Source organism: Nestor notabilis, unplaced genomic scaffold (genome assembly GCF_000696875.1).
Source record: "Nestor notabilis isolate BGI_N333 unplaced genomic scaffold, ASM69687v1 scaffold10130, whole genome shotgun sequence".
NCBI lineage: Eukaryota > Metazoa > Chordata > Aves > Psittaciformes > Psittacidae > Nestor > Nestor notabilis.
In genome coordinates, this window is record NW_009910650.1 from 45,735 (window position 1) to 69,208 (window position 23,474).

The window sequence follows — 23,474 nt, forward strand, 5'->3', positions numbered from 1 at the left end:
TGCTGCTGCAGGCCTTTTAACAAGGTAAACGCATCTAAATTGTCTCTTACCATACATGACCTGGAAGGAAATGCTTGACAAATGGCAAAGTCAAAGTCTGTATGTGTGGATTGCTTTGATCATAAGAAGACTGGCCCATGATGACCATCTGGAATCTACACAGATGTTTAGTACAAGGACCATTAGTCATCCTACTGTACGACAACATGACATGATTACTACAAAGACAATGACCACAATGTTTTCAAATCACAGCCTTCCATGCACTCAAGTATTATTCTTTACATGCACAAGAACACACACCCATACGTGATGTTGACAGGACAAACTGCAGTAAGCAATTATAAATATGGAACAAATCTACTCGGGCTAAGAATAAAATGTTCATTCTGGAACAAGTTATGAAGCTCTTGCACAGAGAAAACCTTCTTTGAAATCACATGGATATCAAGTTCCTAAAGCAAACATACTGAAAGCCAAGATACAAGTCTGTTTCAGGTTTCTCTTAGTCTAATTTCCAGTAAAGTTTACCCAAGTGAAAGAGAACATAAACACTGCAGCAAGAATGTCACATGAGTTAAGATCGAGCACTCCACGGGCTTCCCTGATGGACTTTCCACCAAAGCTCTTGAATAAGAGTAAGTTAACAGATTCACAGACTTCTTTGTCATAGTTAATGGTTCTCTCCGATAAATGATCAAAGATTCACTTTCTATCAAGGTCATCTTTGCATTTCATGGGAGCTTGGCTTAAGAAAGTCTACCAGACAAGACATCACTCTGCGTCTGTTACTGCAGTGGTTAATCACTCTCAGGGGTAAAAGTGCATCTCAAAATCTGTCATTTGAGTTAGAATGGCTTCAGATTCTAGTAACTCTTTTCATATTTGTGCTCTGGACATATTTCAGCAATACTGTCAAATTGTCTCTCCCCTTCACACTAACCACTTTTTTATGTCTTGTCCCCATCCAAAACAAGCAATGGCTTGGGTTCAGCCCTATGCAGACCACAAGTTACTGAAATCAATTATTTCCAACACTCCACTAAAGGCACCTAAAGGCAAACCCAAGATCATGAACACATTCTATAGCAAATTTAATGTCCAGGGTTTCTGCATGAAAGGAAATCTTAGGTATTGATTATTTATTTGTGTCTTTAAGAGAATAATGTCCTTTGAGGAGAACTTCATATTGCAATTAAGAAAAATTAAACTGCTACAAAAAATCTCTTCCAAACATGTTCAGCTGTAACCTGTCCTGGGTTCAGCGACATAACCATAATGTATAATAACACAGGATGGTTTTGTTTTCTATTATTCAGATGAAGTTAAAATTGGAAATAAAGATATTTAATTGACTCAACTGGCAGAAGTTCCATTTAATTCCATTGGAATTTTGCCATCAGAGCTGTAAACTTGTGGCTTTTGATAACACATGTTTAACTAGCGCTTTCATATGAAGCAAGGAAGAGAATATGGATAAAGCTGTACGTGGGAATAGTGACTTTCCCAGTGACAGCTTAGGTATTTGTTGTATTTTAATCATAGTGGGATGGAGTGAGCAGCCGTAAGTTTTGAGCATGTCTTCAGGACACGTCATAAGAGCAGAAGTTCACCCAGCAGTAGTAGAATAACTGCGTTTTCACAGCATCTGAAAGGCAGCAGTGCCACAGCATAATTTTTACTACACTTTTCACACTTTTCCTCAAATTGAGGAAACTACCCAGATATTTAAAAATAACCGGGGACAAAAAAAAGATGAAAAACCCACACTGAATCTTTCCCTTTTAATATAATTTTGTGGAGTCCCACCTACTTCCCGAGCACTCAGAAGCCAGACACAAGTTATTTAAATCTCAGTTCATAAAAATAAAATCAAAAGATATTCAAGCGTGCTGAAATAAACCCAGAAAACAGTGCTGTGAACTAGTTAAAATTAAAATAAAGATGAGTGCTGTGAATAATCAGTGTTTGGGTTTGGTTTTTTTCCCACACTCCTGAATTTATGCAAATATGTAAGAGAACAAAATTCCATTAATTTGTCTGGGATTATGTACTACAGACCTCCTTAATCTTTAAATCACTAATCCATTCAAATGGCCAGTTATGGCACCAAGAAAATGTTACCGTTGCCAACAAATATTGAGGTTGCCAGGGATGTTTCTTTCCACATCATTAGAAAAATGCAGCTGATAAGACCTCACAGTGTACAGCTAAACCAGTAATTATCTGGGAAAACTAAATACCAAATGTTTTGGTGTGGTTCTAGTCCATTCATTTAAGTCTACACTGTAAAAAAACCCTCAATCTGTCAAGAGAATGACTTATCCTTTCTCACTGAGGTGGTCCGTTGTGGAACAACCAGTTCAGTGTGTTACTAGTCCATGCAGGAATGGGACACTCTGGACCTAGAAGTTCAAGTGGAGGTTTCTAACAAAACTCCAAAACCACTGTCTCAATCCAAGCCTCTTTCCAAAACGTCTGATTAGCGCCTGGCAGAGTGACAAGGTAAACAAAGGGAAAGAAGCCACTGGCCAGGCAAGTTAGCAGAGAAGTTCACTGATGTCAAGATCTCTCACTGCTGCCAGGAGAGTTTTCCAGGAAAGCTCTCTTGGTGCATGATTTCTAACCAGTTCCACACACTGCTTTCAGGATTTCCCTGTTCTTACAGGCTGGGATTGAATGGGTGGTGGACAGGAGAGGCGAGTAGGAGGTAATCTAAATTCCCACCACGTTTTCTATTCCCACTCTACCAGCACCCTGCCACTCAGCTCACAGCCAGTAACAGGTTCTTGCAGCAATCCCGATAGTTTGAACTCTAACAAGAAAAAAGCCGGACTAGCAGATAAACGAACAGGTCTTTTTTTCCCCTTCCAATATCTATTACTCCTTAGTACGCCCTGTGCACTCCCTTAGGACAAGACTATACACTGTAACTTGCTGAACAAGTAAAATACAAACAACGCTTCAGAACACAGCAAGGAATGGGGTCTGAGCCCATTTACCTTCCTTTCTCTAGTCAATGGAAACTAAAACCCCTTCCATCCAGAAGCAGAGCAATTTTAGTCTGCTACTTCACTGTATGATAGGCAGTTAGGAATCAAGTGAGAACTGTGAATGCACAAGAAGCTTCTAATCATTCTCCACAAGCATGAAGCTGGTAAAAATAATTTTCACTTTTCACTGCTGTATTTTGGGGTTAGCTTAGGGCAATTCCTTAGAAACGGATTCTGAAATATCCCAAGGGTCTGTACAACTCAAAAAGTATCTTCCTACTAAACTGTTACTGCATCAAGCACACATCAGTTGAAAATTTCAGTTGCTTTTGAAGACATTATATCCTCGAGGACTATTAAATTACTCTATATTTTTACCTAGTTTCTGAATGAGCTCCTTCCTCTTCCTTCCAGATTCTGTGCAAGGCTACAGTTACATGAATGTCCTAAAATCCATTTTCACCCAAATAAACTAGCCATTTATTTTGTCTTTAAGTTTACGTGTAGATTCTTGATTACTAAAACAGTCTCATTTTAAGATATAAATATTGCAAACACTCCCAAAATTTGGAATCACATTTTCCAGAAATCTGCAGAGAGCTGTGGCTGACTGATTATAGTTCTTGAAGGATGCTCAGTAGGAGCTTGCTCTCTACTTAATATAAACTTCCCACAAGCACCACCTGCCAAAACCAGTCCCTTTTAGCATCAGTTATCTATGTAGAGAGGAAAAGAGTAATATTCTTTCTTTATGTGTTTTTACCCATTCTGTACTCACTCTACTGCCAATGCTGCTTCCCAGATATCAATATTATCAGCAGTGGGTTAATCCACATCATGTTTCATTTAAATGACTACATCTAATCACGCTGTGATTTTGTAGTAGTACAACATGTGAGTCTGGGCCTCAGCACAACAAATACAATGGAAAATAGATGCTAAATGCTGGACAGATTGCCCGTTTTGTAGCTTGGCATTTTGGTTCCTCTTTTCCTCCAGCCCTAACAAAACATTCTGTGACAGTCCCTGCCTGAGAAGAGATTTAAAATACGTTAGTATTAGTATGGAAAAAATTACCCTGAAATCTGCATTCAGTAGCTCCAGATCACCACTTAAGTTAGCTCCTCACTTGCTGTCTCTTCCAATGTTCATAGAATCACAGAATGGTTTGGTTTGGAAGGGATCTTAAAGCTCATCCAGTTCCAACCCCCTTCCATGGGCACGGGCACCTTCCACTAGAGTAGGTTGCTCAAAGCCTCACCAAACCCAGACTTTCTTTTCTACTGGTCTCACTCTCTCATTTCTCCTTCTTTCTTGACAGTGTCTGGTCTTTGCTCAGCTGGAGCAGGCAGCAGCATGACTGAGAGGTCGTACCCTAACCCTTGTCTCTTTTTTTAAGATGGTAATTAGAATTACAGTCTTGAGAGGAAGAAAGGACCCAGAGACTCAGGTTCACTCGAAGACATTCTTTTCAGAACAGTGCTGTAACTCCGGCCATCATGGCTATTAAGCTCCTGAACTGAACAGCCTTCGTAGCAATCCATTTTTTAAATCCCAGTTAGCAGATTCTTTTTGACATCAATGACAACTCATTGCTTTTGAACATCACATTTGCCTCTTGGGTTTGTGGTCACTTCCTTGTGTGATGGTCTTCAAAGCACTTTCGTAATTACAGATGTACTCAGTACTACCTCTGTGAGGTTAGTGCTACTCTGGTACACCAAAGATTGCCAGGGTTACACAGACAAGGAGTAAATCAAAACATGGAGTTTGTTTCTTTATTAGGCAATGCCAGTGGAGGAAAGGAGAAAGGGATCTAGCCTACATGTGAGAATAGAGAAGAGAATACTTGTAAATCGACAGTTGATTGTATTACTTCTCTCTGACCTCACCATTTCCTCTCCTTAAACCTCTCCCTTTTCTTACCAAGCTTGCTCCTTTCAGATAATCATAACTTAGAAATATTCAGACTGACTCATTTCAAGCTTCGGTCTTTCCCCAGCATGGACCTATCAGTTTTGCAGATTTCTTGTCCACTTGTCTTTCATAAGCTCCTTTGCATGCTCCTTAGAAGGACTTCGGAGTCCTTCTAAGATGAAAGCATAATGTGATGGGATGTGCCCAATTAGATGCTACCAGTCCTCATCAGTTTAGGCATTAAACTTCTGCCTGATCTTGCCAAATCACACAAAGCCTACATTACCTTCATGACTGAATGTCTCTAGAGCTTTCATTATGCTGTGTGATGAGCTCACCAATCAACTAGTGAGAAAACTGTTTTGCATTTACACAGGAGACAAAAGCCATCAGAATGTATCAGAAAAAGGAGGTGTATTTTTGTATATGTGAAGTACAAAGCCTACCTCTTTCTCCTGGTCTTCCTGGTTGACCAGGACTTCCTGGAAACCCTTGCATGCCTGGTGATCCTTGCTCACCCTGTGGCCCTGGAGCCCCTGGCCGACCTGGCTCACCAGGAGGTCCTGCAATTGTTCGTGTTGAGACAGACTGGCTTGGAATCTGGTTCAGGATCGAGTTATATCTTGCCATATGACCTGGCAGGAAAAGAAATGTCATCATTTTCAAGTTTCAGTGAAGAATCTGCTTCAGCTGAGTTTGAACAGAGCACTGGCAGGTCCTCAAGGCTGTGGTCTGTCATGCTTTGATAATACCAAGTTGTGTGCTTGTTGGTGGAAAAACAGTGGTTTAGGGAGTACACAGAAAATGGAAGAATTATTGTGTAGAATTTTATTTCCTTGCTTTGGGGGGAGGTGGTTCATGTCTCTATTTAAAAGTGTTACAGCAGAAGCTTTTGTATACTGTAACAGCTTGGAGACAGTTCAGGTTTGGGGTTTTTTAGATGGCTGATGCTAATCAGCTCTAGTTAGACATAAATCCAGTTGAACATAAATCTAGTTGGAACATAAATTTTGACTGTCCAGCCTAAAACAAACAGATCCCCTCGGATGCTTTGAAAAGCATCATATTTGTAAGTAATTTTGTCAGGAAAAGATCCGTTCTAGAGATAAAAGTATATGAACTATTGATGTACTTACCCTGGATGAGTTGTTCACACACTTGACGAGCAACAGCACGCACCATTGCTTGGGACTGGAGATCACCCTGGGTAATGACAGCAGCAGTGTCAAAACACAATTTGCATCATTTCTGTCTTGAAAATGCTTAGAGCAATGAAATACATTTACTATCCCTGAGAGATTATATCCTCACAGATGAGAAAAAAAGACAAATAAGTTTTGAGATTCCCCTGATTCCCATTACTGTTTTTAGCCAGCAAACAGAGGTCTGAGAAGATAACCCCAGTGATAGATTTGGGAACATGCTTAATGCCACATACTTCTCACTTTCGAAACATTAATATAGCTATATATAAGACAATGTCTGCAAAAGAAGGAAAGTTTCCTTGATTTCACAGAGGGAACTGTTGTGCCTGTAAGCAGAGAAAGATGAATCTTCAGATAAAGCTTTTAATGAGAGAGAAGGCTAGACAGGAAATAAAAAAATTGGTGACTAACATGAACATAGACTTACCCGCTCACCCCGTTCACCCTTAGCTCCAGGAGGACCCTATGGAAAGATTCAATACAAAATTAATTCTTATTTTGCTCTCACTCAAAACTTTTAACATCCAAACATTGCCTCCCTTACAGCATCACAGTACAAGGAGAAAAGAGTAAACAAGGAAGAAGGTTTCAGGAAGTTATGTGGCAATAACAAATACACTTTTGCCATTTCAGCACTCAACAAAACAACTATTTACATGGCAACAATGACCTTCCCAGGGGTTTGTCACATACTGAATTCCCTTGTTTAAAATGGCAGCAAGGGCAGATGATGCATTTCACACGACTGAAATGGGTCTAATTATAACTGAGTATATGGAAGAGAAGGCTGATGGTAGACACAGTATCATTCCGAAATTCATAGCATTTGTTGCACCGGCACTCTGCATCCACTATGAATGGGGTCAGCAGTGGGATCAAATTGAGTATGATATTAAAGATGATGTAATACTGTAATGATGGCAAGGATAATTATGGATTGGAGTAAGTTGTCTACGGCTGTTACAGCTTCACCAGTGGAGGTTTTTGGGGTAGGCTAGACCATCTCTCAGGAACACCTGAAGCGAGGAAAGGTCTGCATGACTGACGCATGGTTAAAGCATAACTTATTCTGTCCTGGGAAAGAAGAAACTCCTACCAAGACGGCAAGGTCTTTTCTAGGCCTTTTTTCTATTACTCTGCCTTTTGGGAAAGTTATTGAAGCTCAATAACTTTTCCCCCACCTATCTGTTTTTTCAGAACTACTAGAGTCCAAACATTCACAGCAGAGCTTTTACATAACTCACAGGAACAGCTACACTCTAGCATATTTAGTTCGATATCTGGAACATGTGTTTGGACAGGAACTGAAAAGTCAGCATGTTACACATTGATAGTAATGAGTTCCATAGCTCATCAACCTCCTCAATAGATCTCATGATTATGCTTAGAAACTATGCAGAATTGGGCTTTAGGTTATTATCTTTGATATATATTATCAGTAATTTTATTTCCACCTAATCAAATAAAAATGCTTGCACTAAATCTCCAAAGCAAACTGGATTTTGGGGAAAAAAAAGAGAAAAAGAAAAAAATCTATTCTACAAATAGAATCAGAAATACAAAACTGCCCCATGTCTTTAAATAGAACATTCACTGTGATATGTGGAAAAAAAATGAGAAGGCTTTATAATTAATGAAGTGGTCAAATGTTAAAATGTGAATACAAAATATTATATGAACTGTTACAAAGCAAAAGAGGTCCACTGTAAATCTTCTTCTTTGTGTTATCTATACACTCATTTTATAGTTGTATTTCTTTCTCCTAGTTAGACTATTCTTTTCTTGGGGGGGGGGGGGGGGGGGGGGTTTTAGGAAAAAATATCTGATAGACAAACTTAGTGTTAGGGGTTCCTAATATTAATTTTAGGTACAGAGGGTGTAATTTTCCACTCAGTGAAACTGATGGTCAAATTTATAATAACATCCTAGAAAAAGCCCTCATCATTAGTCAGTTGTTCTGATGTGAACCCATAAAAGCCAGGTTTTTATTCATGCAATGTTTTCACTATTTGAAAATCAGAACAATATTTTGGAAATACTGAAGTTAATAAATGGCAAACTTTAATTTCCAGAGAGTTGTTTGAAGTGGAAAGGGAAAAAAGGAGAAAGTAATTACACACAGACTACAAATTCACATGCTGTTATGTTTTTAACTTCCGTGATTTAATCTCATGTTGTGACTCTCTAATCCATATATTCCAGATACCATATATAAGATCAACAAACAAATATAATTATGAAGAATGAACAAATAAAGACCAATACGCTGTTTCTTTTAGCCACTAACTACAAACAGATTATAAACTATAATTATTGAAGAGTTCTGTAAAACAGCGAAGCCAGGATCAGAAATTAATTAAGGCACAACAGCAAATATAGCAATAGTAATTAATTTTACTCACAGGAGCTCCAACATCACCTTGTGGCCCCTGGCTTCCAGTAACACCTGGAACACCTGGAGCACCAGGTATGCCCTAGATGGAGAAAGAGAAACAAAGCAGTGGTGATGACAATCAACATCCATGAATCCTGATGAGAGAAATAACTGTGATGGAGAAGTGCACACAAACAGAACTGCCAGTCAAAGACTGGAGATGCTGGGAGAGAGGACTAAGTAGTGCATGTTGCAGGAAGAAGAGCATCAGAAGCGCAGCTGTGAGAAAACACTTGAGAAAAATGTTCTTGTGTAGCTTGCTCTCTGGAACAGTCACAGATTGCTGAACCACTGGACTAAATCCTGTGACATTACTACTGTGTTCAGGGGGGATGACTCAGAATGTTCTTTGTAAAAAGCACAGGATTTCTTGGAGCATACCCAGTACAATCAGCAGTTTCACCTGATGTCTTAAATCTACCAAGAAGGCATTAACTTTTCGTGGCTGCCCTAACTGAGAAGACTGAATCAGAATCAGATGTGACTGGTTCTGGTGGCAACATATGTCTTGCTATGAAGGCTGAATGTGGCCTCTGCGGTCTTCCTTGATTACTCTATGATAGCATTTGAATACATGCACCCACCTCCACCCCAAAACAAACTCAGTGATTCACTTAACTAATAATCCTAATTTCTTATAAGAAGACAGTGTTTCAAATATTAAGAGCACTGATTCACTTTATATAGTGCAGTTACTTGACTAAGAACAAAAAAGCTATATAAATCTATCAATCTATTGATGGAACTGTCTCCCCTTCCCATGTGAGTCATTTTTCCCTGAGTACGAAAAAAGTAAAAGTGGAAAGAAATGATGCGAGACAATCAGCTCTCTGCCAACCCTTTGCATCATGAGAATTTCAGCTTCTAAGGAGAACCATCGGCCTTGGGTCTATCCACTGAATCCTAGATAACAGTGACCTACAATCCTCCCAAATCCCGTCTTTACAGTAATGAATTCCATGGGCCGTACTCACCATTGGGCCAGGAGGTCCTTGTGGGCCTGTGGGTCCATCTTTGCCAGGAAGGCCCTATAAAAGAGAAATACATGCAATTTTATCGGCTTTTTGTATGTGTTTAATGAATCTGTTCCATTTCATCCAGAGGACTTTTTTTTTGTCTTTTTGTTCTTTGTTTTTTCTTAAACTAATAATTGGCAGCAGTTGTTTCTTAGAAGAAAATTCTCTTATTTGCTCTGGGGGTGGGGGGGCTATTTATGAAAAGGTGTTATGGTGTCACTGATATAAAAAATCCACCTAGTCTCACAATGCCTTTGATGTGTGAAGCAGCAATGCAAAACTCTTCATACTGGTAATTTTCACCTTTGAGTGAATTTCACTTGCAATGATGCTGTTGCGAGGTAAATGAGAGGGTTGTTGTCGTCGAACTCTGTACCACAAGATGGGTCACACTTCAACATCTGTTCCCACTAGTTGCCACTATTCACAATTCCACTGATTAAGTGCTGAAAGAGACTATCTCTCTGCCCTGCAATACTGTACATGTATACTAGCTATCACCAAGGTCCTGAACACAGGAAGCAGCAGGAACGCTCATGTGGTTTATATTATGAACATGCTTCAGAGCTTCCAGAAATGAGAGCCAAAAAGTAAAGATAACTTGCAAACTGGAAAGCAAGCACATCATAGAAAAAAGACTGACCAGATGTAAAAGAAAATACACTATTAATAAAGTATTCTTGCAAATTAACCAATATGCACATTTTGTAACCACATGCTATAAAGTGTAGGTTTCTGACCAGCCTGGTGATAAGTCAATTCCTCAGTTACTACACAGCCTAAAAAGGAGAAATGTGATCTCATCTCTGGCTCAAGACCAGAATATGGAGGTGAGATTAGAGGGAAAGAGAGGGCATGAAAGTGTTTATGCTGACACACACAGTACAGAACATTCTAGGCCTCAGTATCTCCTAGAGCTTCAGAGAAATAAAATCACAACTTTTTCATTTTGTATGTACTGTTTTCTTTGAAACTTTATTTCTGACATGATTTTAGTGATGAATATATGAATATCAATCAATGAGTAGTTCTATGCTTTACATAATTTGGAAACTCTGATTCAAACCTGCTATCATATGGCATGCAACACTGGCTGGGGAATGTTATCTGCCATGTACCTGGAAAATAGTTTTTAGAATTCCACCAGAAGGGTGTTTTGCTGTTAAAATAAGCCACATAATAACTCATATGATGTTATCTACTCATCCTTAGAGCTGATAAGGAAATACTTTCCTATTTCATAGTGTAGCCAGATGGTTCCTGAAGCTTCAAGGACCAAAGCAGCTCCCTTATCACAGTAAGAACTAAAGCAAATGTAACAGCTAAGTGGCATTGTAATAAAGATAATAATAGTGTCTATATCACAGTAGTTGTAAGACATATACAGAGAACAGATTGCAAGGTTAGCTCAATTAAATAAATCTGTAAAAGAAAGTGTGTTCAAGGCTTCAAAATTGGTGATTTTTTTAGAGGAAACAGAATGGTATAAGGAACTTTGAAATACAATAAATAATTATAAAATAGACTTTCTGATATTCTCTGGAAGAAGCATGTAGTTTTAAAAAATTCAGTGATATCTATTCACAGCTTTTTAATAACATGGAAGTCCCTAGAAGATAAAGCAAACTAGACAGTACACAGTAAAACCTTCAGGAACACTGGTATACCTTCGTGTTTACAAGTATGTTCCACTTCTTAAAGCAAAGATTTAAAATCTGCATTTATTTTTGATCAGTCCTAAAGCAGGATGAAAACTGGTTTGACATTCTTAAGGGCTTAGTTTAACCAGGAGGAGGGAAATGCAGAGATTTCCATTGACTTCTAGGATCTAGTGTGAATTCACACAAACTTCTAAAGAAAAGGGATGGTGTATGTCCCTCCTTTCTCCCTCCCAGTCAAGGAGTAGAACTAACATAATGATCAGAATTACATTTTCATTGAGTATGTTTCACAGTTTCTTCTGAGCAATCTTCTTAGTCTTGGTTGCTCAAGAATCATCTCCTGTCTATTCTCTTAGGTTTAATTGCTCTTGGCACTGTGTCTGTATCACTTGTCTGCAAAAAAAATTGCCTCCTACTGTATTTGTTAGATGTGAAAATTCCTATATGCTTATAGATGCAGTCAAAGAGAGGTTTGGTTCAAGCAAGAGTTTGACAATACCTATTCTTTCTTGTAGGTAAATAACCAAAGATACTTGTTTGTGCTGCCAGCAGGGTTTGAAGACTCAGACCATCCAATGCTCATAATGGATCTGATATTCATTCTGAACTTGTGCGTAGTGAGCAGAGGAGATTAGTAGGTACCAGGAAATTGTTAGGAAGACTGGGAATGTGTCTCTTCTGGCACTTTCCCGCATTATTTTTGGTCTGTGTAATGCAAAATTAAACAGAGCACTGTGAGAATTCACAGAGTTGTATTCTGAGCACTGAAGCCTTAAAGATTTTATTTACTCTCCAATTCATTGAAGTCTTCTCTTAGCTTAGCCATCTCCAGAATGACAGCACAAGAGCACTTCCTCTGATGCAGTTACATCTAGGATAGAAATGATTCTGTTCAGAGCTACTGCATGTCTTCCATGGAGCTGCATGTCCAAGAGCAGGATGGGACAGATTCTGATGTGTGATATCAGTTGTAAGGCGGTTTAGAAATAAGGCGCATATTATTTTGGAACATTGACTTAAGTCAGGACATATTTTGCTATTAGCATGAAAAAATGTTATGGAGAAACATAGTGTAGCTATGACAGATTTTTTATAAGGAATTTTATTTGCCAAAATACAAATAGAACGGGTGAATGTAGGCAGCACCCGAATCCCTGTGAAGACTCAAGTCTGCTGAAGTCAGTACTGCTGCTAATTTCATTATAAACTGGTAGCCTGGAAGTTTTAGAGGTAGTTGTGGAGAGGTGGTTTTTCAAGTAGGACTTGATGCTGGCAAAACCTTAACTGCAGCTACTGAACCCAGGTTTGAAAGACTTTCATGTACAGCCTTTAAAAAGATGCTGCAGCCTGGGTCCCATGACTGACCCATCCTTTTTGTTTTCTTTTTCTGATGAAAAATTTACAAATAAATGTTCCTCCTTTCAAGAAGAACCACTGTGACCATCAGAGAAACATTACTAAACTCTATCTCAGTGTATTAATCCGAGGCGTAGCTTGCAAAAGATATTGCACCAACATGAACTATTTTAAACTAAAGCTAACCCAGAAACATTGGGCTAAATGCTGTTCAGAACACACAGTCTTTATTTAACAAAAAAAGGCTAGTTTTTTCTTAACACACAATAATGCTGTCTTAGCATTTCTTCTCTTTCTCATGAAACTGACAGAGCCATCTACAAGCTGATAGTATGAAATTATTTTTCTATTAATTCTTCATAACTTAAAATATGTATTTCTTGCATATCTCTTGTTATTCAGTCATATTTCTCCTCCAACATCTGCAGTGTGCTTTTAAGATTAACATCTGGAAGATAACACTCCTTTCTTTGTGTATCTGTGTCCCTTTGACTACACCTTTGCTTGTATGACAAGTCCTTAGATAAGTCATACAAGTCCTTGTAGACAAGTCCTTAAAGAAAAAGATGTGACACAGCTCTTACCAACATACATAACTGCATTTCTGTGGCTTTGTGGAAGAGAACCAGGGGTTCCTGTGGGGTAACAGGTCAACAGGTAGGGAAAAAAAAATTACAGTGGAACTATGAAACTTAATACTGTCACAGGTTGCTCAGAGAGGCTGTGAAATCTTCATACTTGGAAGCCTTCAAGACTCAGCTTAATATGGACCCAAGCTACCTGATCAGACCAGTTTTGAGCAGCCTGTTAGACTAGATGACCTCTGAAGGTCCCTCCCGACCTTAATTTTATGATTCTATAAATCCTACTAAAACAGTAGGCATCTAAACTCTCTGCTGAAATAGCTTCTTATCTGTGCTATCCCTTGAACAACGTCCTGAAAGAGCTGGCCCAGCTTAACGCTGCCAAGAATGACAAGCATTAGACAGCAAAGGTCACCAGACAGTGCTCAGAATTAATTATGTTTTGGCAATATCTAATTTGCTAGTCTCTAGACAAAAGCCTTATGTCTCATAGCTGGTCTCTTTGCTCTCCTGCTTTCAGAGTGTGCTGAGCAGGAGCCATAAGGAGCTGAAGAAAAGTTTACGAAACTGATTCATCCTCTCTGTCAGTTAGAGCTGTTTTACTGCAGACCAGCATCTTCAAGCTGAATAAGGCAGCATTAGTTAATGCTCAGCACATCAATCCAGCTGCAGCAGCTCAGCAAGAGAAATCAGTCACCTGGCAGTTTAACTCTGTGGCCCCACCCTAGCAGATATACAGGGAAGGAAGCACACCCAACAGAGCTTCCTCCAGAACTTTTAAACCTACTAAGGAACAAGTATGCCTTTTTGCCAAGAAGAAGTTTGGCCAGGAGAAAACACCCCTGAGGAAACCACCAGGCAACAGTGAGCAATAACAACATCATTGGGCACAAGAGATACAAACTTGGGAGTCAGAACGGTCAAGAACCCTCCCTGCATTGTGTCATCAAGCAGAGCGTGCTTGCTACTCACGATGTATTAGTGTTGCAGCTTTGTAGACCTGTCCTCCCGGGTGGCCTGCACTTTGCAAGAAAGAATGGGGATTGCAATTGTGAACAGACCTTGGATGGTAGCCATTGAAGATATGAGAAAGGGAAGACCTTTCAAACAAGGGTCAGTTTCAGTCAGATTCCAAACTTTACACTCTTGGCTGAAAGAGATGAACCAAAAGCACGAAAGAGTCTGATTACTGTCTACGTATGCACCGGAAGTATGACGTTGGTTTGGATTCTCTCCCATGTGCAATTCAAGCTCTACTTTTCAACCTTATATGCTTGGGACAGTTGGTGGACAAACACAATCTGTTCTCTTCAGTAAAACCTCTCTATATTGCCAGTTACAAATATGGGATATGAAGAAAGGACACCAAATAACCTCAGACTCTGCCATAAAATAAAAAGAAACCATTTTCTATTTTATAAAATCTTTTATAACTGGAAGCTCATGAGAGGGAAAGGGACTGCTCCTTGTGTGGAGTCTGAGATATAGATTTAAATCAGTTACCAGACAGGTATAAAACATTATCATGCACATTCAGAAAGTTTGCTTTGTTATGGCAGAATGCATTCTTGACTCTGATTTAACCTTGCCATGGTATTTTTATTACACCCCAGGCTTTTTCATAGGGAAGGCATTTCATTAAGAAAATAAGGGAGAGGAGATGCTCTGTTTCTTAATGAGTTATGAAAAACCCAAGAAAAAGAAATAAACCAAAGACTAAAAGATAAAAGTTTAGAAATCAGTGAATTAAAACATTAGGAGGAAAAAAACCCTTTTTTTTCTCAACTGATCTTAAAAATAAAACCAGCAAAGGTGAACATGAAGAATCAAAACAAAAAGGAAGAAAAAAGAACTGTAAAGGTGAAGTGATTCCAACTACTAGCTACTGTAAGGAAAAAAAACCTCCATTGCAGGACTTTTTGAGACTAACATCCCATTATCCCTGGTTCAGCAAAGCTCTCAGAGATCTCGCAATAAATATCAGTCCCATGCTTACCTCCCATTAAAATCAGTGTGATTTGGCCATCTGTTAATTACTTTACAGCACTGGTACCACTATAATTACAATATTTCAATGAACAAGAAATTCTAAAGAGGAAATGATAGCTAAGCTAAGAATAACACAGAAAATACGAGTTCTACAGTTTAATAGCTGCAAGACAGTTTGGCATCTTGGCTAAAAGGAGGAAATCCAACAAAGGGAACATTATACAAAAAGGCTATTTACTTTTCAGGAATTTTCCAGTTCTCCTTTGCCGTTGCTGCAGTTATGCCCTTAGAATTATGCCTTTCTTGGCCTTTAAGGAGGCTGTGGTGAAATCATTGGATTGAATCTTCACCCATTAAAAGCAAGTTTATGTTGTCATAACTTCACAGGATTGAAATGAATTACAGCACCATGAAATTACTATAACATAATTATTTGTTGCCATAGAAATAATTATTGCTGGAAAATATTGCATAAGGGTCGCATAGAGACAATAACAAGCTAACAGACCTAATTTTATGAGATCTAGGCTATTTATCCAGCTCCTTTGATTAACACCAGAAGAAAGTGAACAAAGCATTATTACCGTATCCATAAAAAATGGCAATTTAGGTAATTACCCTGCATTATTATAGACAACACTGAGTTCTTCTACAGAATAAGCACTGCATGACCTTTCCAGGCTGCATTAAATGCCTTTGCTGCACTAGTCTTCCTGATGGCTTTTCTCAGAAATACCACCTCTCTGCAACAGCCTGCTGACTTCCACATGTGGGAAAACTAGACCACTTCTGAACTGCTGGTTCATATCAAGACATGGCTGAGGGTCTCTGCTGCTAAATACAAAGTGATCTACAGAATACAGCAAAAACACAGAATACAATAAAAACACTTCTCTTTGAATTGCGGAATGGTCACTGTCCCTCGTGATCAGGAATGCAGGAAAGGGAGGCGCATGCCACTCACACATACGATGTCTAGCACCAAGTCACCTCAACCTGGCTATGACCAAGATTAGACAGCATTGTGCAAAAATCCAAATGTCCATTAGGCTCCAGGTCTTTATTAACCTCGTGTGAAGAGGTGACACCAGGTGTGGGGAATTTAGAGGGGAAAATTCTGATACAGTCAAAAAAGAAAATGTTAAAATCGTGAAAAATGAGCTTCCACACAGAAGGCATCACAGTATTACACACCAGAAAGATGAATATATGCATCTTAATATTCTAGCACAACTTAATTGAAAATTAGATTATTGTTCTGATTAGGTTATTCATCTAATGATAATGTTGTATAAAACTTTATCTTCATAAAATTACTTTATTTTCATGATTTCAGAGAAAAAGACATCTAGGCATTGCCCAAATTCTACAGTAACTTCAGTGGAATTACTTCTATACATAAAGGTATGCCAATGCTTAAGTTCCTAATAGTAAGCTCAAATACACATTTTGCTATAGGGACCTTTTGTGTTTTTTTTTTACAGCAAGGTCTCAGGCTAATGCCAGAAATCTAAACAAGGTCCAGACTTCTCTGAAGTTCAGGTTACATTAACGTATCCAAAAAAGGATCATGAATATGTAAAACTTGTTCAAATGAAACCAAAAAGTCATATTTAATAATGAACTTCTGCTGTAGACAGTAACCCAGTATTATGCTAACAAAAACTTTCCATCGCCTGACTAATATTGAAACAAAAGTCTCCCCAGGGAGAGAAGGAGAAGGACTTCTAGGTTTAACTGCAACATGAGAATGAATTTGTTTTTACTGATTCCTAGATAGACCGTAAGTATCTTCATTTGCTCTACCAGAAGCAGAATAAGGTGGACTAACTTTTGATATTATTCTTCACCTTTTCTTTATTTCACCAGTTTCTACAGGTATTTTTCTATGTTCAGTATTAAATTCCCTTGTAGTTTTCTCTTGTATCCGTTAATTAGCTAGAAAGCAAATTTAGATGATTGCATTGGATTGCATACTAATTACATACCATTTAACCACCATCTAATCTCAAAAGTACTAGCACTGCTATTTGGCAGTGCTGGACACAAATGACAACTACTCCTATCAAAGGCATTAAACACATCCATAGTGCATGGTTCTCCGTTACCCATCTTGTATTTCTCAACCCTGATCTAGCAGACGGACAGACACTCCACCCTATCTCTGACTTCTCTGCTGACTGGCACAGAGATATGGGTCTCCAGAAATGGTAGAATACAAGTGACATAAACCATAATAAATCCACCTGGGAAACATATCCATCATGGATTGGAAACTTTTAAAACAAATGTAAAACATGTTTATTTTACCTTACCCTTTGACCTTGAGCTCCATCTCTTCCAGGTGAACCTGATGCTCCTGGGACGCCCTAAGCATTATAAAGGCAGAGCGAATGATGAGATCAAGTTAACAGAATCCAACTAAATAACTTTCCAGTGAAACTCTATGGCATTCTTTTGGATAAATGGAACTAGGGAGTTCAATAATGGGTGGGACCATAGAAGAGATTCAGTAAAGAAGGCATTTCTGTGAAATAGAGATGGTCAAACACACGTTGTTGAAGTGCACAGCCTCCATACCCCCTCACTACTGTTCTATTAAGAGCACCGACAATTTCATCAAGTCAGGCTTCCTATGCCACTAAGCTGAAAAGAGCTTTATTTCCTACATCATTCCCGTGTCACATCAGTGTAACTCCACTGCATGGCATTATTACCTTAACCTAATAATACGACTGCTATTGGTGTCTCACTCTCTCATTGCTGAAATGAAGTTATCATATTGCTTGAAGTCAGTGCAGCAGTATCAAAGAGGAAATACCTGCCTGAGCAGGACTACAAGTTACATCCAGCAGTTCCCTGTCATTCAGATGAAATGTCACTCGCTGGCTCATGAAGGCTGCAGAGCAACACTCTGGGACCATTACAGGGACATTACAGGGTTCATAAGGCTAACAAAACTGATTTATTATTAAAGACTGTATGAGTTCACTATTTGTTGCACCCATAAACATGAGGGGGACCTGGTAACAACCAACAAATACTAGAGGTTTATAATCAGCGGAAGAGGAACATCTAAAAAGGGAAGAGCAAATGATCCTGGAAAGCAGCAATCAATTGAAATGCAATCTCCAGACTAAATACCAGACACCAAACTAAGACTCACTGAATACTACAGCTTTTTAAGATGCCAATTTTGTGAAAGATAGCATCAAAAAGATTAAGTGCTTGATCTTTCCTCTTAGATAATTCCAAGAGGAATTTAGCGGATTTAAAGTGAAAGCAAGCAGATGATGGTTATTCACTCTGTAAGCAGAAATCTAAGAGTAGGTATTTTTTGAGTCTGTATAGACTCAATTTCAGTGTTAACCGAGGTCAGGAAAGTAACCAATCTTTCAGACCCTGAATGATTTTGTCACTGCACACTTGCACACCCTAAATTTGTCCTGATTCTAAACCTCCATTCAACTTTAATGCAACAACATGCTTCTCAGCAGTTTTGAATATGTGCCCTAAATTCACAATGATGTCAATTCAACATTCAAACTTAGTTAGTAAGTGACAGGTTAAACAGTAACTAAGGGAATACCTGCAGGCCAGGAAAACCAAGATCTCCTTTCTCTCCCTTTTCACCTGGTGGCCCCTGCAAATTAAGAATCACACATAGGAAACCAAATATATGATTAGTTTACTACTTTTAGTAGTTCCTTTCAGCTTCTTTAGAAAAAAACAAAGAAACAAGCAACCAATATAGAAAACGGACTGCTTTTACTGCTGAAAGCAAACCTATAAAATAAGAATTTACAAATATAGAAAATAAAACTAATTTTAAAAGACTTCAGAATTAACCTGACAAAACGGGAGCCATTATGTTACAAAATAAAGTAGTTATTTTCTTTTCTTCTCAAAGGAATCTCTCTCTCTTCAGCCATCAGAAGTATTTCCTATAATGATGAAACTAATGGATTTCTATGGAAACTAGACTTGTTTCTACAGTACATATGCATGACAAAGGTGTGCTTTTCTAGCTAAGAAATTAATTTTAATTAAAGTTTATGCAGGAACATGATTTCTGTATGAAATAACTGTTCTTATAATTATTCTGTGTTATTCTCTGATGACAACATGGTCATGAACATACAGTTTTGGTAAATCAGTTCATTATATTGTAGATCAGTATCATATAGACAACGCAAAAAGAAGAAAGTGTATTACAGTGTAGTAAATTTTGAAAAGGTCTATCAGAAAATATATGTATCTACTATCTTTCAAATACATATCTACTACCTTTCAAGGCTTGTGTGCACCAGTCTACTGGAGATACATATGAAACAAGACTAGTTCATTATTCTACCAATGTGTCTTTATGATGAAATTCTGAGACTTATTTCAAAACAGCATTGCAAACTCCAGATCTAATCACCTCCTCTGATGATAGATGCTGTAAAGTAGTGAATAATATTGCTTAATTTTGGCAGCTAATCTGGTTTTCTTGCTTGGGTGTACCTTTCAAGTCAGAACTGATCTGCAATGAGCAATACCACAACCAGAAAAAGATAATCTATTAACATTTTGGTTTGGTGCCATGTTATAACCCCCACTGCAGTTTTTTTTTCACTTGTCTTCAGGCTTCAATGATATCCTGGGTCATATTCAGCCTGTGATCAGATCCCTGCAGCTAGTTAAAAGTTCAGATTCAAATAAAAATGGGAATGTTGTCATTGAATGCATGTACACTGTAGGTTAAACCCAAATCTGTGATTTCACCTCAAATATTGAAATTTAGATTCTGATCAGGACACCAAAAGATATTTCAGTCTAGTCTAAAATATGTTCAAAATGTCATTGGAAAGAACACTATTGATTTTATAAGTCTCACTGGAAGCCCTTGAATAGAAAGTCCACTGGGTCCCTGTGGTCCTGGAGGTCCTTGTGGTCCAGGAACACCAATTTCACCTCGAGGTCCATCTGGTCCCTAAAGTAGCACAGAACATAAGTTAAACTCTTATCATATGGACAAAGGCAGCTTCTAGTTGAAGAATTAAATAGCAATAGACTCAAAACCATCTGAAATATGAGTTAATATTTGATTGAGAAGTTATGGTTCAATTTAGAACTGCCTGCTTCTTTTATAAAGGAAGATTTTATGCTGTGAAAGCAGCATTCTGAATTTTATGTATTTTATCAAGGAACAAACAGGACAAGCAATTTTTATGAAAAGAGACAGACCAAAGCCAATGGCATTTCACTGTTCTTTTTCCTCAGTGACATCAGAAACAATCTGGAATTCATTTGAAGGTTTACATGCAGCAAAGATAAATCAAGCATCTCTGCATCCATCAACTGTAAAGTGCTGTACAAGGTACCTTTGGACCTGGATCACCACGATGACCTTTGGCACCTCTGACACCTGGACCACCCTGTAAAGCACAAGCACAGGACTTGCTGAAAACCAAAACTCTCAAATAAACAGAAATTAAATCCAGAGAAGCCTAAATAGTTTTCTGTTGTTCCTGAATCAGTGTTCAGGAATCAGTGAATATCCTGTCAGTATCCTTCCACTGGAGTAATTAAACTGAGAACATATTTAATGTGGTCATACACAGGAACAGAGTTAAACACAGATGTGACTGCTTTCTAGAGCCAAGAATGCACACCACGTAAGCATGAAAATAACATTGAAAGCTACAACAGGGATGGAAATATATACATGTGGTCATAGGTTCCCTTCCAGCTGCTGAAATCTCTGCACATCTGTCTGTTCTTACCAAAGTCACTGCATTGTTAAAGGCTGAGTTTTCAAGAAGGCCAACAGCGTCCTGGCTTGTATCAGCAAATAGTGTGGCCAGCAGGGCCAGGGCAATGATCATCCCCCCATATTGGGCACACCTCGAATATTGCGCTCAGTTCTGGGCCCCTCACTCCGAAACAGACATTGAGGTGCAAAAGCACATTCAAAGAAGGGCAATGAAGCTGGTGGAGCACAAGTGTGATGAGGAACAGCTGAGGGAACTGGGGTTGTTTAGTCTGGAGAAGAGAAGGCTCAGGGGAGACTTTATCACTCTTTACAACTACCTGAAAGAAGGTTGTAGAGAGGTGGGTGTTAACCTCTTCTTCCAAGTAACAAGTGATAGAACAAAAGGAAACAGCCTCAGATTGCACTAGGGGGGTTTACATGGGATATTAGGAAAAAATTCTTCCCCAGAAGGGTTGTCAAGCATTGGAACAGGCTGCCCAGGGAAGTGGTGGAGTCACCATCCCTGAAGGTATTTAAAAAATGTGTAGATGTGTCACTTAGAGACAGGGTTTAGTGGTGGACTTTGCAGTCCTGGGGTTAGCAGTTGGACTTGATGACCTTAAAGGTCTTTTCCAACTTAAATGGTTCTATGAGTCTATGATTGCAATGACTCAGGAATATTTTTCAGTAATGATAACTCTAGGTTCTACCAGACTTACCATAGTTTAATTTAGAGCTCCTTGTAGGTACAGCATTTGTACCTTTTGCCCATTTTCCTATTTTTTGCTTTCTTAAGCAGTGCCTACATCTGTTAATCATATATTAACCAACTGTTGCTTTTTCTATTAGCATCATCTGAGATACTGGAGTTGCATATATCTGTGGATGGCTGCCATGAATGTGTTTTGTATACACATGCTGCCTGTGCTTTGTCCTCCAGAACAGCATAAATAAAGATTTTCTTTTTTGCACATTTTTTCAGACCAATTTCCCTCTCTGTGCATCTGAGTATATTGCTTAATCTCTTGGGATATGAGCTTTACAGGGGTTCTGCCCTTCTTTGTACTCAAAAAGGACCTCATATAGCCAGGCACCATAACTGAATAGCATTCTTTGAGGCTACAAAAAGTACTTACATAAATAACAGCAGTTACATTAAAAACATAAAAATAGAAAATATGCTTATCAGATTAAATGCATATGTAGTATTTATGAGACTTTAAATAGGAATGTCAATAACAAAAATTTTGGAAGTATCAGATTACTCTTGCTCTTCAGTGAAGGTATCAACACATAGTCTTCATATATAGGATTACAGAGCGGATCAGCTCTTAGTCTTCTCACTTCCATCCCACAGCTCTCTGGCCGTGACCCATCACATCTCCGTCAGCTCCGACCCTAAAATCTCATCCCACGCTCTCCACAGAGCTGTGTTCCAGTTGCCAGTTCCCAAATTCCAGGTCATTTCATTTCTGCATTCTAGCCTAGTAGCTCCCTCTGCCCTTTCTCCTGCCTCTGCCTTTCTCTTCCCTGCCTCTTAGATTAAAAATTCCTATGCAAATACTCAGCAGAATAACTGCAACTTTTTCACATTAACAAAATCACACCATTTTCTCCCATTTTGTTCTCAGAAACAGATTACATTTTTACTGAGGAAGAAAGTATAGCCTGATACTGAGCCATTAAACCATACACTTTAAGATTCACACTGAATTTGGTACACTTACCCATATTTTGAACGCGTTAACTTTTGCTTAGTAAAAGCAGAAGTTCCAGAAAAGCTTCAAGATTAAAACATCACAAGAGCCTCCCTCATTTTTCTTGTAAACTTGTTTTGGTGGTTATTCTGCAGCACTCCTAAGCTTGTGTGACTAATGTCAAATTTTTCATTTCTTTTTGAATTCTACTTCTAGCCAAGAATTCCTGTTATGCTTTTTTCTCTTATTTTATATAACTTCTTAATGGCCAGTGTTTTTCCCCAGAAACCATTATCAAGTCACCTCCTTATTTCTTTTTAATAGTTAAAACTATGAAGCTCTGAAAGCTTTTCTTTGCAATTAAACTTTTGCAGTCCTCCAATATTTTTTGCCCCCTGCTTCACCTTCTCCAGTTCTGCAGCTCTCCTTTCAGAGCAGGGATCAGGTTTGTGTGATATCTTACTTTTACTTTGCGTGGGGAACTTCAGACAGCAGGACCAAATTCTGGCAAAGATGAAGCCATATAAACAGTATCCTGCAATGAAAACTACCAGATAATCTTACCCCTAAATGATACTTTGTTTTACCAAAATGACCCACTTCCTAAAAGAGCTTAAAAAAATATTTCCAGAGTTACTATCCCAAACAAATGGAAGCCTTTTATTTGGTGTCTTTCTTAGTTTAGTGTCTAAAGCTGGCTACACAGTAGAATCCTGATCTCTTAAACAGAAAAATCCTTGGCTTTGAGAAAAGTCACATGCCACTTTTAATGACTTGGAGCAGTACTGACCAGACATAGCACATGTGACTTTCTGACTTTTGGTTGGCACAGAGATGAACACTGACTTTATTCTATTGCTCTGCTTTTTGCTAGACCTCTGACTT

General features: G+C 38.5%; 1 protein-coding gene across 1 annotated transcript in view; it reads right to left on the reverse strand.

Annotated features, from left to right (window-relative positions):
* Positions 1–23,474, reverse strand: part of COL14A1 (collagen, type XIV, alpha 1) — a 109,498-nt gene that overhangs the window by 5,964 nt on the left and 80,060 nt on the right. The window contains exons 36-44 of the mRNA XM_010011105.1: positions 20,522–20,575; positions 20,035–20,130; positions 18,745–18,798; positions 17,471–17,524; positions 9,524–9,577; positions 8,518–8,589; positions 6,543–6,578; positions 6,047–6,113; positions 5,357–5,545 (exon numbers count right to left, since the gene is read on the reverse strand). Coding sequence (XP_010009407.1) covers positions 5,357–5,545; positions 6,047–6,113; positions 6,543–6,578; positions 8,518–8,589; positions 9,524–9,577; positions 17,471–17,524; positions 18,745–18,798; positions 20,035–20,130; positions 20,522–20,575 — 676 coding nt within the window. The remainder of the gene's footprint in view (positions 1–5,356; positions 5,546–6,046; positions 6,114–6,542; positions 6,579–8,517; positions 8,590–9,523; positions 9,578–17,470; positions 17,525–18,744; positions 18,799–20,034; positions 20,131–20,521; positions 20,576–23,474) is intronic.